The sequence below is a fragment of the Phoca vitulina genome, unplaced genomic scaffold (assembly GCF_004348235.1).
Source record: "Phoca vitulina isolate PV1807 unplaced genomic scaffold, GSC_HSeal_1.0 scaffold11, whole genome shotgun sequence".
Classification (NCBI taxonomy): domain Eukaryota; kingdom Metazoa; phylum Chordata; class Mammalia; order Carnivora; family Phocidae; genus Phoca; species Phoca vitulina.
This window is the reverse complement of record NW_022589714.1, coordinates 35,960,673-35,980,928: the sequence shown is the minus strand read 5'-3', so window position 1 is coordinate 35,980,928 and position 20,256 is coordinate 35,960,673. Positions and strand designations below refer to the sequence as shown.

At 34.5% G+C, this 20,256-nt stretch overlaps 1 protein-coding gene across 1 annotated transcript in view; it reads left to right on the top strand.

The window, feature by feature from the left end:
- CD2AP (CD2 associated protein) overlaps nucleotides 1–20,256 on the top strand; it is a 132,178-nt gene that overhangs the window by 70,443 nt on the left and 41,479 nt on the right. Inside the window, exons 6-10 of the mRNA XM_032409686.1 lie at nucleotides 7,470–7,657; nucleotides 10,113–10,191; nucleotides 10,589–10,683; nucleotides 12,023–12,127; nucleotides 19,317–19,353. Of these exons, the coding sequence (XP_032265577.1) occupies nucleotides 7,470–7,657; nucleotides 10,113–10,191; nucleotides 10,589–10,683; nucleotides 12,023–12,127; nucleotides 19,317–19,353 (504 nt within the window). The remainder of the gene's footprint in view (nucleotides 1–7,469; nucleotides 7,658–10,112; nucleotides 10,192–10,588; nucleotides 10,684–12,022; nucleotides 12,128–19,316; nucleotides 19,354–20,256) is intronic.

Here is a 20,256-nt window from a genome sequence, read left to right as displayed (position 1 = left end):
TAAATCACTGGGATTAACCTGAATAATTTCCAGTGCTTACACAAGATCAAGAATTGTTTGAATTCTCTCCATCTGGTTTTGAGAGACTTTATTGAATACATGGGCAATTCAGTGGAAGGGTGAAGTGAGGGTAGATTGGTGTTCAAATGGAAGCTATTCTAGTTCTACCCTGAGAAGGCTTCACACTAATATGCAGGTACTTGCCTGTTTGCCAGAAAAAAAATCAGCACTCTTTTTTTTTTTTTAAAGATTTTATTTATTTACTTGAGAGAGAGAAAAGGAGCAGGGGGAGGGGCAGAAGCAGAATCCCCACTGAGCAGGGGGCCTGATGTGGGGCTCAGTCCCGGGACTCCGGGATCATGACCTGAGCTGAAGGCAGATGCTTAACCTACTGAGCCACCCAGGTGCCCCCATAATTAGTACTCTTTAATGTAGGGTTTCTCAACCTTGTCCTTAGTGACATTTGGGCAGGATAACTCTTTACTTTGGGAGGGGGTGTCTATCCAGTGCATATAGAATGTTTATAAACATTTCTGATCTAAACCTACTAGATATCAGTGGCACTCTTCAGTTGTAATAACCAAAATTGTCTCCAGATGTTCCCATGTATCCGTTGCGGGATAAAAGCACCCCAGGTTGAGAATCACTGTTTTTTTATTTTAAAACTTTTTTAAATTTTTTAAATTTTCTTGGGGGGTGGGGGCAAAGGGAGAGGGAAAGGGAGAGAGAGAATCTTAAGCAGGCTCCATGGAGCCTGACGCAGGGCTCAGTCCCATGATCCTGAGATCATGACCTGAGCTGAAATCAAGAGTTGGACGCTTAACCTACTGGACCACCCAGGGCCCCAAGAATCACTGGTTTTTAGAGGATTACAACAAGATCTAGCCCTCAACAACATTAAATAAAATGAATTACTAGCTGTATATCAAGAAGTAGCAAAATGTGACCCACAGTTTGGAAGAAAATCTAGTTGATAGAAAGTGAACCAGAAATGATGGAATTCGCAACAAGGATGTTAAAAATAACTATAATAAAAATGCTCAGTATGCTCAAGGATGTAATAGAAAATGTGAATGTAATGAATGAAATAGAAGACATTAAAAAAGAACCAAATGGAACTAACTCCTAGAGATGAAAAACACAATATCTGTAATGAATTCCTTCTTGTGGAATTTCAACAGTAGACTAGAGAATGAAGAAAAGAGAATTGAAACTTACACACGTAGCAATAGACTCCATCCGAAATGAAGCACTAACAGGATAAAGACTGCAGAAAACTTGGGATAATTTTAAATAGTCTAACATGTGTAGCTTGAGTTAGAGAAAAAGAGTAGAGAAAAGGTGGTCAGGAAAAATAATTTGAAGAAAGAATGTTAAAATATGCCCAGATTTGATGCAAACTATAAATCCACAAATTCAAAAAGGATAAACACACACACCCACACAGGGCTTGCAATGGCACATTATAATTAAGTGCTGAAAATAAACAGTAAAGTGGAAAATCTTAGGAATTAGAAGAAAAAGGTACTTTAAGTAGAGAAGAATTAAGATAAAAACCACAGATAATCATCAGAAACTAAGTATGGCAGAAGACAATGGAATGATATCTTTGAGGTGCTGAAAGAAGAAAAGTGGTCAACCCAGAATTCTATTTTCGTGAAAATATTATCCAGAATAAAGGTGAGATAAAGTTTTCAGACAAATAATAATAGAGAATTCATTGCTAGCAGACCTGCTATACTCTAAAGAATTAAAGTTCTCTAGGAAAAAAAAGCAAAATGATACCAGGTGGAAACTTGTATTTATATAAGTGGAATGAAGAGTGACAGAAATATAGGTAAATATGTGGATAAGTATAAAACACTGTTTTACATTTTTAAATTTCTTTAAAAGGTAATTGACTTTAAAATAATACATTATGGGAAACATAGTTTATGTAGAAGTAAAACATGGCAACAGTAGCTGTAAACACAGAAGAGATGACATGGAAATGTACCTATTATTGTAAGGCTATTACACGTGAAGCGGTATAATTTTATTTGAATGGTTTTTGGCCAAGTTAAAGTTGCATATTATAAGCCTAGAGCAACCCCTAAGAAAATAAAACGATGAGGAATTGCTAATAAGTTAATAATAAAATGAAATGCTAAAAAAATACTTTAAAAAAGAGAGACATCAAACACAAAAATCAACTCAAAATGCATTAAAGTCTCGAACAAATACCTGCAACCATAAAACTCCTAGAAGAAAACCTAGGTGGTAAGCTCCTTGACATCAGTCTTGGAGATGATTTTTTGGACCTGACTCCAGAAGCAAAGGCAACAAAAGCAAAAATAAACAAATGGGACTACATCAAACTAAAAAGCTTCTCCACAGAAAGGAACCCATCAACAGAATGAAAAGGCAGCCTATGGAATGGGAGAAAATATTTGCAAATCATATATCTTATAAGGGGTTAATATCCATAATATATAAAGAACTCATCCAACTCAAAAAACATGATTAAAAGATAGGCAGAGGATCTGAATAGGTATTTTTTCAAAGATGATGTAGAGGTGGCCAATATATACATGAAAAGGTGCTCAACATCACTAATATTCAGAGAAATGCAAACCAAAACCACTTGATGGAATGGCTATTTCAAAAAGACAAGAAGTGTTGGTGAGGATGTGGAGAAAAGGGAACCCTCCTGTACCGTTGGTAGGAATGTAAATTGGTGTAGCCACTAGTGAAGACAGTATGGAGGTTCCTTAGAAAATTAGAACTACTGTGTGATCCAGAAATTCCACTTTGGGTCATTTACCTGAGGAAGAGAAGTACTCTAACTTGAAAAGATATCTGCACCCTTGTGTTCATGGCAGCATTGTTTACTAATGGATAAAAAAATGTGTTTTATATATGCACAATGGAATATTTTTCAGCCATAAAATAGAAGAAAAACCTTGCCATTTGCATCAACATGGATGGACCTTGAGGACATTATTATAAGTGAAATAAGTCAGACAGAGAAAGACAAATACTGTATGATTTCACTTAGATGTGGAATCTAAAAACAAACAAAACTAAGTTTAGGGATACAGAGAACACATTGATGGTTGCCAGAAGCGGAGGGTATAGGATGGGTGGAATGGATGAAGGTAGTTAGAAGGCACTAACTTCCTAAATAAGTTCTGGGGATGTCATGTACAGCATAGTAACTATAGTTAATAAAACGGTGTTGTATATTTTAAAAGTCATAGGAGAGTAGATCTTAAAAGTTCTCATCATAAAAAAAATTTGTTAACTGTGTGATGATAGATGTTAATTAGACTTTTGTGGTAATCATTTCACAATATATATACACATAAGGAATCATTATTTGTACACCTGAAACTAATATAATGTTATATGTCAGTTATATCTCAATAAAAAAAAAAAGAGGAAGAGACAGCAGAGCCCACTGTCTTTATGTCCACATACTGAGGAAAGGCCTTGTGAAGGCACAGTGAGAAAGAAGGCAGCCATCTGTAAGCCACGAAGAGAGATCTCACCACAACATCTCTGATCTTGGGCTTCTAGACTCCAGAACTGAAAAAATAAAGTCTCTTGTTAATGCCAAAGGAAAAAAGAAAAAAGGAACAAAGATTAACTGGGCAAATAGGAAACAAACAGCAAGATCATGGATTTAAACCACATCAGTGATTACATTAAAATTAAATGGTTTAGGGGTACCTGGGTGGCTCAGTCATTAAGTCTGATCTCAGCTCAGGTCTTGATCTCAAGGTTGTGAGTTGAAGCCCCACACTGGACTCCACGCTGGGCATGTCACCTACTTAAAAAAAAAAAAAAGTCTAAAAACTCTAATTGAAAGGCCAGTTGACTGGATAATATGCTGCCTACCAGAAACTTGCTCGATGTATTAAGATACAGGTTAAAAGAAAGAAAAAGGGTATTCTGTGCAAAGCATAAGCAATCTAGAATGGTTACATTAATAATGATATATTACTATACAAAGGAAAAAGGGTTAAAAAGAAACATTTCATAATGATGGAGTCAATTCATAAAAATTACGTAACAGTTGTAAATATGTATAACCTAATACCAGAACTACAAAGTACATGAGACAGAAACTGCCAGAACTGAAAGAAACAGGCAAATCTATGCATAGATTTGAACATGCTTCTCTCATTAATTGATAGAACCAGTGGAGAAAAAAATTAGTAAGGATATAGAAGAGTCAAATGATCAAATAAATGATCTAGTTGATGTTTTGAAATAGTTAACCCAATAACAGTAAAATACGCATACTTTTGAAAAGTACATGGGATATTTACCAATAGACCCTTAATGTTTGGGCATCAAGCAAGTCTCAGAAATTTAAAAGGTTTGAAGTCCTACACAGTAGGTTTTGTGACCCCAGTGGAAGTATTTCAGGAATAGATACTTGGGAAATTCTCAGTTACTTGGAAATTAAGCAATATTTATAAATAACCTGTGGATCAAAGAAGAAATTGTGAGGGAAATTAAACTGGTTTTTCAAATGAAAAAAAAAAAAGGAAACAACAATAAAAATTTGTGGAATGCAGGTAAAACAGCACCTATAGAGAAATTTATTGCTTTCAATGCTAATACTAGAAAAAAACAAAAGTCAATAATCATAAGTTTTTATCTGAAATCAGTAAAAGAAGAGTAAAGTAAACCTGAAATAATTAGAAGTCAGGAAATGAGAGCAAAAAACTATGAAATAAAGAACAAACCAACTTTCAAGAAAATCAACAAATTCAACAGTTGAGTTTTTCAAAAAGGTATAAAATTGTTAAAGCTCTAATGGTTGCTCAGAGAAAAAAGGAAAAAATATTACTGATAATCAGATAGGAAATGTCTGATTGAGTAATAACCAGTGATACGAGTATCACTGCAGATCAGACATTAAAGGGATAATGAAAAAATATACTCATAAATTTGGTAACTTAGATGCACACATTCCTTGAACAATACAGCTTATTAAAATAGAAATAGAACTAATAGTCTGAGTAGCATATGAAGAAATTTGAATTCATTATCAAAAATCTTCACACAAAATACTGCTGAATTCTATTAAGGATTTAACCTTACACAGAGTTTTTCAGATTTCTTAGGTTGGTATTTCTTTGATCTAAAAATCTGATGAAGTCATGAAAAAATGAATTATAAACCATTATCTCATGAGCATAAACACAGAAATCAAAACAAAGCATTAGCACATCAAGCCCAGCAAAATATGTAAAGGTTATACATAATGATTAAAGGGAGTTGCCCCATTCATTCAAAAGTAAAATATGTAAAGGTTATATATTATAATTAATGATGTTTATCCCATGTATTCAAAAGTTAATATACTGTATTAAACAGCTTAAAAGATGGCCATCTCAGTAGATGCAGAAAGAGAATTTTATGTATTCAATACTTAATTTCACTAAAAAAGCTCCATAATAGCAACAGTAGGGAACTTTATAAATTGAACAAAGCTCATCTATGAAAAACCTGCAGCTAACAATTTTTTTTTTTTTTTAAAGATTTTATTTATTTATTTGACAGAGAGATAGTGAGAGCAGGAACACAAGCAGGGGGAGTGGGAGGAGAAGCAGGCTTTCCACTGAGCAGGGAGGCCTATGTGGGACTGGATCCCAGGACCCTGAGATCATGACCTGAGTCGAAGGCAGGCGCTTATGACTGAGCCACCCAGGTGCCCCCCTGCAGTTAACATTCTTAATGTTAGATAAATAGTGATATATCTGTACAATGGAATACCAATCAGCAATAAAAAGAACTGAAGTAGGAATGCATGGAACAGCATGGATATAGTTTATACATTCTGCCTAGCAAAAAAAGCAGACACAAGACGTATGTGCTGTATGATTAAATTTATTTGAAACTCAGATACCTGTAGTGACAATGAAAATCAAGGTTTCTTGAAGCTTGAACTTAGGAAGGATTGATGAGGGTGGTGTATGAATGTCCATTTGGGTGACGGAAGTGTTCTATATCTTGATTGTTGTGGTTCCGTGGTGCATACATTTGTCAAAAGATATTGGAATGTCCATTTAAAATTGGTTCATTTTATTGTATGTAAACATTCTAATAAACTAATTTAAAATATATTACAAAAAGATATGTGGCTTAGGCTAATATTGAAAGTGGTTAGAATAGATCACTGTACTTGTTAGCATTACATTTAAGTTATTAAAAGTTGTTTGCTTTAATTCTCAAATGTTTCAGATACGTGAGTGGAGGCTTTTGTTGTTTGAACCATTATTATTAATGATTATTAATTGTTATTAATCTAATTAAAATGTTTGGTTCTGGGATCATCTAGAATTCAGTTCAAATGTTGGCTTTGTTACTTACTACATACATGGCTTTGGAAAGGTTTTTTTGGGGGGGGGGAATCTTAATATCTCTTTACCCAGTTATTTTTAAAATGAGGAATAATAGTTCTTAATGTTAAGCCTATGAATGATTATGTAAATTAGATATAATTCATGTACAGTGCTTAGCAAGTGCCTGCCATAGATTAAGCCCTGAATAAATGTAGCTACCATTTTTATTAATTACCTTGTTGTTATTCTTACTGTTAAACTTCAACAGACTCCTTTAGTTCAGTGAACTGATATCATGTGTTTTTCCCTACCCCTCAACCCCATTCTGAAGTGTTTCTGGGATTTTCTTGGATGATACACTCTAGAACTTTTTCTTAGATTATAAGGCCTTTTGAGAATCTGATAAGAGATATGCTTCTTATACCCAGAAAAATAAGCTCAAAAAATACCCATACAATTTTCCATGGGTTGTTCATAAATTCATTAAAGCCTATAAATAAGATCCTTTGCTGCTGAGCAAGATTGTAGAAACAACTTTCTTACTTATATAATGTTAAAATTTCTTTAAAAAATTTTTTATTGTAGTTTAAATTTTTATTGTTTCAAATTTAGACTTCATTCATCTCTGAGATAAAATGATCTTAAACTTTTAAGAATGAAAATGGACTTTTTAAAATAAAAATTTGCTAATATTACTAGTTGCTGTATTTGGAAACTCCCCTACTTTGATCAGATTGAATCTTATGTACAAAACTTTTAGAAAATGATTAATTTTTGTGCAACAAGTTCTTTAACAAAAGCATGTCAAAATTCACAGGTCTGTCATGTTTGGCTAAGAGCTGTGAATTTTGACATGCTTTTGTTAAGGAACTTGTATAATATGACTTCTTGGATTTCTAAATTAGCATTTTACTACCTAAATATTCCTAAAATTGTTATCGTTTAAAACAATATCCAAAATAATCAGTTTAAGTGAATTTTACTTTATTGGATATTTTAGTGGTCTGTCATTTAATTTTTAATTTTTATTTTACCATTTTTAATTAGGAGGTATAGAATGTAAACAGTATGGAAGGGGAAAGTCAAGATCTTTGTGATTCTACATTCTTCAAAAACAAATTATTCTTTCAGAAACTGTTTTGACTGGGACTACCTCACCTTTACCGTCTCCGGGGAATGGGAATGAAACTGCACCTGGATCAGTTACACAGCCAAAGAAAATTCGAGGAATTGGATTTGGAGATATTTTTAAAGAAGGCTCTGTGAAACTTAGGACAAGAACATCTGGTAGTGAAATAGAAGAGAAGAAAACAGAAAAGGTAATAATGTTGAACTTCTAGATTAACTGCACTTATTCTCTCCTTAAGTATTTTTTAAAATGTAAAAGTTTGCAACTCTGTTATATTTCCTTTTTTGAGATCACTAATTGGTTATGAATGAGAAGACTGAGAAACTGCAACTTTATAGTGATTACTTTAATGTTTATATTTGGTTCTTTTAAAATGAGAACATTTACTGGTAAATTTAACACCAACTTTTCTTAGTGGAAACTTTAGAGTTTTTGGTTATCATAGGTAAAAATAGAAAAGGCGATTTTTTTTTTTTTGCTTTGCCTTTTAAAAGCTAAAATTACATATTTTTTCTTTTAATTTGAAATAGGCCTAACATGGGTCATTTTAAAATGGATTCACAATGAGATACTAAGTTAATTAGGCTCTACTTAACTTTCCTCTGGATTGTCTGCTATGGTGAAATTTGCTAATCTCTCTCTAAGTGTATGGAGAACTTTATTTTCCATTAGTATTTCACTGGCATTGTGAAATAAATCAAAATTAATGTACCATAAATTATAACATCTAATAACAGATTTTATTTATTTTACTTTATTTTTTACCACTTGGTGAGATCCTTTTTATTTTTTCCTTCCAAATTAATAACAGATTTTAAAATAAACCCACAAGTCTTTGTTTTGGGGGAAAATAGCTACAATTTCTAGAACACTAATTACAAGGCTATATTGTTTCTGAGGCTCACACCTTAGAGATACAGATTACTTATTTCAGATAGGAGCTTTTTCCATTGACTTTTAGGGTGTTGTTTCGTTTTAGTTCTCAGTTGTATGTCTGTATTTAACTCTTAAGAATTTTAAGTATTTCAGTATTTGCTTGCCTAGTTCAGCTATATTTCACTTATAAGACTGTTTTGGTTGGTGAAATATATTCTCAAGTTTTCTTCTAAAGTGGTTAGTTTCAACATATTTTTTCTTTCCCAGCTTGCTACATACTTTTTCATGTAATAATGATTTGGATTCAGGAAAGAGAACTTGTACTTTCTACCCTACCCTCTCCTAGCTCTGAGACTGTCTGGCAGTAAGATTATGGAGCCTAATTGATTCTTGGTTTTAAAGGTGAAGATTGGAATTCTTGTGGTTTTGGAATGGTGCTGTATAGCCATGTAAGAGCCAGGAATGTTGGAGAAGCAGTGTTTGCATTATGAGGGACGTTAGATAATCTGGGGCTCCTTTCTAACTCTAAAGCTTATGATTTATATCAAATAACTTTATTTAATTAATGATTACACTAGTACTCTTTCAGATGCCACTTAAAATGTTCACTACTCAAGAGTTATTATTAGTGAGAGTTGTCTCAGGGTTACCCTGTATTGATGGCCTTTTGAGCCTTGCTTTGATCACTGACCCAGGAATTGATAGAGAGCACATTTGCTATGTTTGTGGGTGACATCAGATTAGAAGAAATGATGGGTAGAATTGGGAGAAATTAAAGTGAGTATCTTAAAATACACAGAACACACAGTGATAGGTAGTTGGTACATTTAGATTTTTAACTAATGACAGCTAAGGTCAAATGTAATGTTTTTTCTGGGGAGAGAAGTCAAGGAAAACACTAGTATGAAGGATTTACTTTAGTCCTTTACAAGGTAAAATTTTCTCCTAGACTATAGTTACAGAGGTTATAACATTAGCTAGGTATTTTTATTCAGATAGCAGCAATGAAGTATAAAGAGTTTGTTTTCTTCCCTATGTCATCATAAGGAAGTTTAGTGCTGTTGTTTAAGAGCCACTTTCTGGAGTCAGACTTTACTAGATTCAGATCTGGGTTCCACTACTAAATTACTGTTATTGTAGGCAGGTTACTTAACTGCTTCCTAATCTATAAAAGGAGCACATAATAGTGCTTACTTTATGCAGATTGTTTTGAGGATTAAGTTATAATGTATATTAAGTGTTTAGCTAAGGGATTGGTATTCAGTACATTTTCAGATGCTATTTTTTTTTTTATATTTTATTCATTTATTTGTCAGAGAACACAAGCAGGGGGAGCAGCAGAGGGAGAGGGAGAAGCAGGCTCCCCACCGAGCAGGGAGCCCGATGCCCCACGGGGCTCGATCCCAGGCCTCTGGGATCATGACCTGAGCTGAAGGCAGACATTTAACTGACTGAGCCACCCAGGTGTCCCAGATGCTATTGTTTTTATTGATTTTAGAGGTTTGAAATTAAATTACAGTACTGTATTATGGGTAGCAGAGAATGTGTATTATCCTTAAGATAGGGAGTTTTAAAAATGTGAAGTTCTGAGCTATCATTTAGGAAAGCTTATGTCATCTTTGTCTTTTCATTACAGAGTTGTCAGTCACATTACTAACCTGGCTGTAGGTATCGTTAGGGAAAGCTGGCTAATGCAAATGGAAATTTTATTTAAGAATATTATCTTAATTCTCACCTAAAATAGTTGATACCATCCTTTTCTATTCCAGCCTTTAGTTATACAGTCAGTAGGATCCAAAGCACAGAGTGTGGACATAACAAAAACAGACACAGAAAGTAAAACTAAAGGTAAGTTTTTGAATAAAATTTGCATATTGGGAATGAAGCATGCTCCAATACATTATTAGATTTTTTGAAGATGTTTGTTAACATTGTACTGCTTGATCAGAATATTAGATCCTATGAGATGTAAGTACGACAGGGTCAAAGATTTTAGTGTGCTTTGTTCACTCATGTATCCCCCTGCAGTTAGAACTGCGCCTAGAACATAGTAGACACTTAGTAACTATTTGAGTGCATGGATTAATGAAATTATTACTTAATTCAGTGTATAGTATTGGCCAAAATTATTCATTCATCTTTAATAGCTTCTAGTGTGCATTTTTTTACACAAAGTAGAGGCTTAATAAGTATTGTTGAAAGAATCAATTTGTTTAAACTACATTATTTACATTCTTTATTTTAGCAAAGGAATATTGTAGAACATTATTTGCCTATGAAAGTACTAATGAAGATGAGCTTTCTTTTAAAGAGGGAGAGATAATCTACTTGATAAGTAAGGTAAGCTATTTCTCAGTTTTTCAGTGCATTATTTAATTATTCATTCTTACATTCCTCCTACAATGTAAGCTCTAGAGGAGCTGGAACTTTGAGAACCTGGCACGTAATAAGTGCTCAGAAAGGCTTTTTTTTGAGAACATTTTTCTTGTCTATCTAATAATTGATTTATTGGGGATTATTTTTACCATCGTGTGTTTTTTCTCTAACTTCAGCTCCTCCAGGTTTCTCTTCTCACTTCCTAGTTCACCTCATTACATTTTTCCCCATCTAATGTTTGTTGTTTATAATATAAAAAGAGATCTTCTCCCTCTGCCCCTTCCCCTGCTTGATCTCTCTCTCAAAATGAATAAATAAATCTTAAAAAAAAAAAAGAGGGGCACCTGGGTGGCTCAGTCATTAAGCATCTCCCTTTGGCTCAGATCATGGTCCCAGGGTCCTGGGATCGAGCCCCGCATCACGCTCTCTGCTTGGCGGGAAGCCTGCTTCTCCGACCCTCCCCCTGCTTGTGTCCCTTTCTCACTGTGTCTCTCTTTGTCAAATAAATAAATAAACTCCTAAAAAAAATAATAATGACATAAAAAGAAAAAGAAGAAAAAGAAGGTAACAATTTAAATTCCATCAATATGGAAATGTTTATAAAACCATACAGTGGAAAGTGATGCAGCTATTTCAAAGAATGAAGTAGTTTTATCACTTGGAATAAATTATGGCAAAAGAAATAGAAAACCCAGGAGTATTTGGGTCTGGGCAGAATCCCGTTACTATTTGTAATAGAAGAAAACTATAAATGTTTTGGTTTTGTTATAACCATATAGAATAATTTCTAAAAAATTTCCCTTTGTTTTAAATTGACTTTGTTATCAGATGGTTTAGTGTATGTGATTTTTAATATCCATAGTTTTGGACTGATAATCACCCAATTTCTCATGGAAGGGGGGGCGTATTTGGAAAGAATTGTAGAATATCTTGTTAATTTCTAAGGCAAATGAATAATGTGCTTGTTTTTTGGTATATAAAATGTTAAGAATGTTAAGTAAGATACAGTTTAGAAAATCATATTCTTGCTCCACCTCCTCTTCCACTTTCCTTTTTCCTTTCTCCTTGTAAACGGAATTTTAAAATTATTTGGCTTACTTAAAAAAATGAAACCCAGTTTTATAATACTGCTGGAAGTAATATGTGGGTAATATTTGCTTTTAGGAGGACCTTATGATCTGTTTAGCCCTTTTTTTTCCTTGTAAAAATAATGGAATTCAGTACTTTCCCATTTTGTTGTAAACTTTTTTCTTATTTAAAGATAACCCCAGTTATTTTAATTATTCCTCATTTTGCATTATAGGAGACTGGAGAAGCTGGCTGGTGGAAGGGTGAACTTAATGGTAAAGAAGGAGTATTTCCGGATAATTTTGCTATTCAGATAAATGAACTGGATAAAGACTTTCCAGTAAGCTTTTATTTTTCAATGATGATAATAGTTTAATGAACCTTTTGCTAATATTTCTTTAAAAACAGGTTTTTTGCTTTGTTACTGAACAACTTTATGAGGGGGTTTCCAATTTATATATTGAGGTAAAATTGATTTGAACTGTAGTAAAACAAAATAATATTTCAGTTCTGTGTTTTATTTCTGGTGTTCTTTCCCCACTGACTATATTGAAAAGTAATGTTAGACTTTGTTACTTTATTATAATTAAATGAAAAAGTCTCTCATAGTAGACAAATTAACACTTCCCTGGAAGAAATTATACTTTAATTTTTTGGAAAATCTTATTTTAAGCTACTCTTGATCTTACAGTACTACTCTGTCAATGCATTTTTGGGAGGGTAAGAAGCAGTCTATGCTTTATTACAGGATTTAAAGTGACGCTGAGTCATTCATCAGTGCTCTTGCTTTTCTGCAACTTGATCCCTTTTTTCCCCATAGAACAATGGACCTCACTGAGGATTGATTGATTGATTGACTGAAATATAATTGACATACAGTATCCTATTGTTTTAGGTGTTATACATCATAGTGATTAGATATTTTTATATATTACTGAATGGGCCCTATAATAAGTCTAGTTATGTCACCAAAGTTATTATAATATTATTGACTATGTTCTCTATGCTGTACATTACAGCCCCATGACTTATTTATTTATTTTATAACTGGAAGTTTGTATCTCTTACTCTCCTTCAACTTATTTCACCTGCTCCCTAGCCCCTTCCCCCTTATGGTAACCAACAGTCTGTTTCCTATATCTGTGAGTCTGTTTCTGTTTTTTTGCTTTTTTTTTCATTTGTTTGTTTTTTAGATTTCACAATAAGTGAAATCATATGGTATTGTCTTTACCTGTTTGACTTACATCACTTAGCATATTATCCTCTAGGTCCATCTATGGATTTCATTCTTTTTATAGCTAAGTAATAATCCATTGTGTATGTATACATCACGTGTGTGTGTGTGTGTATATATATATGTTGTCTTCCAGTAGTGAACAGTTTTACTTCTTCCTTTCCAATTTGGATGCTTTTTATTTCTTTTTCTTGCCTAATTGCTGTGGCCAAGGCTTCCAGTACTGTGTTGAAGAAAAGTGGTGAGAGTGGGCATCCTTATCTTGTTCCTGATCCTAGAGAAAGAGCTTTTAGCTTTTTACCATTGAGTGTGATGTTAACTTTGGGTTTGTCATGTATGGACTTTATTACATTGATGTACATTCCTTCTATACCCACTTTGTTGAAAGTTTTTATAAATGGATGTTGGATTTTTTAAATGGTCTTTCTGCATTTGTTGAGGTGACCATAGGATTTTTATCCTTCATTTTATTAAAATGGTGTATTTTGTTGATTGGTTTAAAGATGTTGAATCATTCTGAAATAAATCCTAAGTGATCATGATGTATGATCCTTTTGATGTATTCAGTTTGCTAATACTTTGTTAAGGATTTTTGCATTTGTGTTCACCAGAGATACTGCCTGTAAATTTTTTTTTTTTTTTCTGTGATGTCTGACTGGTTTTGATATCAGGGTAATGCTGGCCTCATAAAATGAGTTTGGAAGCATTCCTTCCTCTTTAGTTTTTTGAAATAATTTGAGAAGGATAGTTACTAACTCCTTTTTAAATGTTTGGTAGAATTAACCTATGAAGCTGTCTGGTCCTGGACTTTTAAATTACTAATTGAATTTTATTACTTGTAATTGGTCTATTGACATTTTCTATTTCTTTGTAATCAAGTCTCAGAACCCAGAGGAAATGGATAAATTATTAGAAAAGTGAAATTCATCCATAAATGGAATTTATCCATTTCTGGGTTTTCCAGTTTGTTGGCATGTAATTGTAGTAATTTCTTATGATCCTTTATATTTCTGTCATGTCAGTTGTAATTTTTTCTATTTAATTTCTTGTATATTTATTTGGGTCCTCTCTTTTTGTCTTGATGATTTTTGAGTAGAGGTTTATTGATTTTGCTTATCTTCTCAGTAGTCAGCTTTTAGTTCCATTGATCTTGTCTTTTGTTTTTTAATCTCTATTTTGTTTATTTCTGCTCTGGTCTTTGTTCTTCTACTAACTTTGGGTTTTGTTCTTTTTTTTTTTTTCTAGTTCCTTTAGGTGTAAATTTAGATTGTTTATTTGGGAATTTTCTTATTTCTTGAGGTAGGCTTGCTTGTATTGCTATGAACTTGCCTGTTAGAATTGCTTTTGCTGTGTTCCATAGGTTTGGAAAGTTGTTTCTATTTTCATTTGTCTCAACATATTTTTTGATGTTCTCTTTGATTTCTTTGTTGACCCATTGATTGTTTAGTAGCATTGTTTAGTCTCCCTGTGTTTGTGTTTTTTTCCAGGTATCTTCTTGTTAATTAATTTCTAATTTTTTACCATTGGGGTTGGAAAAGATACTTGTTATGATTTCAGTCTTCTGGAATTTTTTGAGATTTGTTTTGTGGCTTCACATCTGGAGACTGTTCCATGTGCACTTGAAAAGAATATGTATTCTATAGTTTTTTGGATAAAATCGTCTGTATATATCTATTAAGTCCATCTGGTTTAATGTGTTGTTTAAGGCCAGTGTTTCCTTATTAATATTCTCTCTGGATGATCTATCCATTGATGTAAGTGGAGTATTAAAGTCACCCACTATTATTGTGTTACTGTCAATTTTATGTCTGTTAATACTTGCTTTATATATGATTTTGGTGCTTCTGTGTTGGGGGCATAAATATTTATGAATGTTACAACCTCGTCTTGGATTGACACCTTTATTATATAATACCCTTTGTCTTTTCCTACAGTCTTTAAAGTCTCTTTTGTCTGATGAGTATTGCTACATAAGCTTTCTTTTTGTTTCCATTTGCATGAAATATCTTTTTCCATCCCTTTACTTTCAGTCTGTGTCTTTAGATCTGAAGTGAGTCTTTGTAGACAGCATATAGATGGGTCTTGGTTTTCTGTTTATCCATTCATCCACTCTGTGTCTTTTGATTGGAACATTCAGTTCATTTATATTTAAAGTAATTATTTGTATGTATGTACATACTGCCATTTTAATTGTTTCCTGTTTGTTTTTGTAGCTTTTCTCTGTCCATTTCTTCTCTTGGTCTCTTCTCTCGTGGTTTGATAGTTTTCTTTAGTGTTATATTTGGGCTCCTTTTTCTTTATTTTTTGTGTTTATTCTGTAGGCTTTTAGTTTGTGGTTACTACGAGGTTTCTGTATTATTGACCTATATATGGCAGTCTATTTTAAGCTAATAGTTACTTAAAGTCAAATGTATTTCTAGCACTAAACTTTAATCCCGCATCTGATCCATGTTTTATGTTCTGATGTTTTACTTTATATCTTTTTATTTTGTGTATCCCTTAACTAGTTATTGTAGTTATAGTAAATTTTACTATTTTTGTTTTTTAACTTTTATACTGTTTAAGTGGCTGATTTACTGCCTTTATTATATATTTATTTTTATCAGTGAGATTTTGTTTCTTTCATATATTATTTTATTTGTAGTTATGGTCTTTTTTTCTACTTAAAGAAGACCCTTAACATTTCTTGTAAGGCCTTTTTAGTGGTGATGAACTTCTTTAGTTTTTGCTTATCTGGGAAATCTCTCCTTCAGTTGTGAATAATTTTGCCTCGTGGAGTATTCTTGGTTATGAGTTTTGCCTTTCAGGTTTTTAAATGTATACTGTCACTCCCTTCTTGCCCACAAAAAGTTTCTGCTGCAAAAATCAGCTGATACGGGGTTTCCCTTATATGTGACTGTTTTTCTTTTGTTACCTTTAAGATTTTCTCTTTAACTTTGGCATTTTAAATATAGTATATCTTTGTGTGGCTCTTTCTGGTTTCATCTTGGTTTGGAACTCTCTTTGCTTCCTGGACATGGATGTCTTTCCTTCACTAGGTTAAGAACATTTGTAGCCATTATTTCTTCACATAGATTTTCTTACTCTTTTTCCTCCTGAAACCTCTATAATGTGAATGTTAGTATACTTGATGTCATTTCTGAGGTCCCTTAAACTATTCTCATTTTTTTTTAAAGATTTTATTTATTTTTTTTGACAGATAGAGACATAGAGAGAGAGGAAACATAAGCAGGGGGAGTGGGAGAGGGAGAAGCAGGCTTCCCGCTGAGCAGGGAGCCCGATGTGGGGCTCGATCCCAGGACCCTGGGATCATGACGTGAGCCAAAGGCAGACGCTTAATGACTGAGCCACCCAGGCGCTCCAACTATTCTCATTTTTTAAAAATTCTTTTTTCTTCTGCTATTCTGACTGGGTGATTGCCACTATTTTGCCTTCCAGTGATACATTCTTCTTTATCCTCTAATCTCTTGATGCCCTCTGGTGTACTTTTAGTTCAGTTACTGAAATTTTCAGCTCTGTGACTTTTTTTTTGAGTGAGAGAGCACATGCGAGCAGGGGTAGGAGGAGCACATGCGAGCAGAGGGAAAGAAAGAATCTCAAGCAGGTTCCATGCCCAGCACAGAGCATGACACCAGGGCTCGATCTCTTGACCCCGAGATCATGATCTGAGCCCAACTTGAGTCGGATGCTTAACCGACTGAGGCACCCCCTCTCTTTGGTAATCTCTTATATTTCCCACCTCTTTGTTAAGGTTTCTTTCTGTATTCCTTCATTCTTCTCCTAAGTTCAGTGAACATTTTTATGACCATTAGTTTGAACTGTTTATCAAGAAAGCTATTTGTCTCTCTTATTCTATATTGTTCTCTTGTTTTGAACATCTTCTTTCTCTGGATATTGTTTGTCTTTCTGTGTTTTTGTCTGTAAATTTGGTGGAACAGCTACCTCTTGGTCTTGAAGGAGTGGGCTTGTATAGGAATGTCTCCTTTGTTGACTGTGTGTACCAAGGGGATTTGGCTGGGCAGCTGGAGCTGGAGTAGACATGGGCTAGGGGTGCCCTGGGGCTTGCTACACCAGGGCACTTTGGCAGGATGGCTGGGGCTAGAGTTGGCCCAGGCTCCTTGGCAGATGACTTGAGCAGGTGTGGGCATGGGAAGGCTTCCAATGTACTCTGTGCCAGGGCCACACTGGTGGGAGAGCTTGAGCTATTGGCTGCAGGCCTGGCGTATCCTGGAGCTTCTGGGGCCACCTTGTTGTGATGGCTAGAGCTGGGGCTGGCACAGGGCAGTGGATTGCCATGGTGGGACAGCTGAAACTGTTCTGGGCTTGGGGGCCCAGATTTGCTGGGGCAGTCATAGCAGGCCAGCTAGAGTACCTGGACTCTTTTCATCAGTACTGTCAAGTATGGGTGTGGGGAACATCAACAGTGGCGCTTGCAGGCGTCTTTGACCCCTGGAAAGAGTTCCAGCAGTTCCTTCATTTGGCAGAGCCTCTAGAGTTAGTAAATGGATTTCCTTCATTTGTAGTCTAGCTGCCCTTTAAATTGCTGTTTTGTTTCTGTGCCTCAGGGCAGGTGAGTCAGCTTGGGACCCTCAGTGATATCCCTCCCTACTGCAGGTTCTTGAATCGGGTGTGGTTTGTGTTGTTATCTTGTATGCTACTGTTCTCTGTGTGGTTCCTCTGTTGTTTGTTGTGTAGAAGCTATTCAATCCACCCTCACTTTTTCAGGAGGAATGGCTGTATATGTAGGTGTAAATTTACTGTGTCCGTGGGAGGAAGTCAGTTCAGAGTCTTCCTGTGCCACCATCTTGGACTGCCTCCACTTTGCTGCTTCTCTAATTGAGTTAGAGAGCAGACACCCAGAGCAAGACAGTCTACCGTATTTTATTTAAGCCAATGTAGAAATTTCTAACCTTGTAGTCTTTATGTAGTTAAGTAAATTATTAGAGGTTGCTCTATGGGTTAATGCTGTCTGAGGTCCTTCTTTTGCTAGATTTCATTCAGTATTTATTCAGCCTTTCAGGGTGCTTTATTTTAATGCCTAATGAACAAATTATTTTGGGGGGGGTTTATCTAGTGTTTATACAGCATTGACTCTCAGTTATTTTTTAATTTGGGAAAACCAAATTCACATGCTTAGGAATATTTCAAGTTTTTTAAATCACTAAATTAAGTCTTAAAAATAAATGAACACTGGGGTGCCTGGGTGGCTTAGTCAGTTAAGTGTCTGATCTTGATTTTGGCTCAGGTGACGATCTCAGGGTTGTGGGATCCAGCCCCATGTGGGGCTCCACGTTGGGTGTGGAGTCTGCTTAACATTCTCTCTCTCCCTCTTCCCTGCTTCCCCCCCTGCTCTCTCTCTTAAAAAAAAAAGAAATGAATGCTTATAAACCCAAGAGAATTTGAATAAATTGAGGAAAAATAAACCTTTTTTTTTAAGGTTTTATTTATTTGTTTTAGAGAGAAAGAGTGTGTGTGTGCACGCACAAGCAGGGGAGGGAGAGGGATAAACAGAATCCATGCTGAGCATGGAGCCCAATGTGGGGCTCAGTCTCACGACCCTGAGATTGTGACCTGAGCCGAAATCAAGAGTTGGACACTTGACTGACTGAGCCACCCATGTGCCCCACAGACCTTTGCTTTAAATCTTCTCTTTGAGAGTTCTGAAGAATTAAGTGTATAAGCTACTCTTTTTTTTTTTTTTTGTAAACCTGTCTCTCTCTTCCTTTCCCGCCACCTCTCCTTCCCCGTACTACTCAGTTGTTAAAGGGAGGTAAAATTGTGCCTAGGAATCTTAAAGTAGGGGAGGCAGTCATGAATAGTTTTGATTATCATTAAGGTATTTTGGGGTTTACCAAACTCACTGGTGAGTTTTGACATACTTGAATTTTGATCAAGAAGTCATTTGTTCTTTTTTTTATTTTAAAGATTTTATTTACTTATTTGACAGAGACACAGCGAGAGAGGGAACATAAGCAGGGGGAGTGGGAGAAGGAGAAGCAGGCCTCCCTTGGAGCAGGGAGCCGGACGTGGGGCTCGATCCCAGGACTCTGGGATCAGGACCTGGGCTGAAGGCAGACGCCCAAGGACTGAGCCACCCAGGCGCCCCAGCATTTGTTCTGATAGATTAAATTTTTTGTCAGTGACCTTTTGGTTGTTAAGATCTTTTTATTTTATAATTTTTGGCAGGGATGGGATGAGGACAGATATTCCTTCAATTTAGATTATTAATCAGAATTTAAGTATAAATATGTAACATGTAAGTGTTCATGTATCTTCACCATTGTTATTTTAATAGAAACCAAAGAAACCACCACCACCTGCTAAAGGTCCAGGTAGGTAAGAAACGCATTATTCAGTTTGCTGTTTTTCATATTTTCAAGTTATAAAATGGTGAAATTGGGTTTTAAGTATAAACCACTTATATTAGCAAAAACCATATATGATATGATATATACAAACTTTAGAAATATATAAAAATTAAATGTTTACATATATTAATATCAGTATTTTTTTAAGTATAAACTGAAAATAGGATCTTAAAAGTAATTTGGATACTTTAGTTATAACTTGTCAAATGTATTTAGATAGAATACTTAATATATTGATCTGGCCAATTAGTAATTTAACCTTTTCACATTAAATCCATTTGTTAGTGTCTCATTTAAATACTAATTTGTATTTCTTCAGACTATGTGGGTTAAGCAAACTAGAACAGTTTATTTTTATTTTTTTTTTAAGCAGTTGAATATATTATGGTATTCTTAGAAGACTTTTCCAGAGTTACAGTTTTATAATCTGGCTCTTAGTCTATTTCTGTAAATTTTAGCCCCTAATTTCTGATGTTTACAAATGAAGTACAATTATTTTTCTTGGAAGATTTGCTTTATTTTAAAATAATACAAGTCCTTCTTCCTGCTCCCAAGTTTTCAGCTTTGTATTTGCTGACCTAATCCCAGAACAAGTAAAGCATAAGTTAAAAATAATTTTTATAGAAGTTGGTGTTGGAGGCTCTTTAGTCACTAGTCATATTTGGGCTTTTAAAATTTAACTAAAGTTAAATAAAATAAAAAAATTGAATTCACAGTCACAGTAGTAACATTTCAAGTCTCCATACTCAATATTGGATAGCACAAAAATAGAATATTTCCATCATCATAGAAATTTCTACTGGAGAGTGGTGTTTTAGATGATATGAACTCCTTCATTTGACAAAGAAAGAACTGAGACCACAAAGT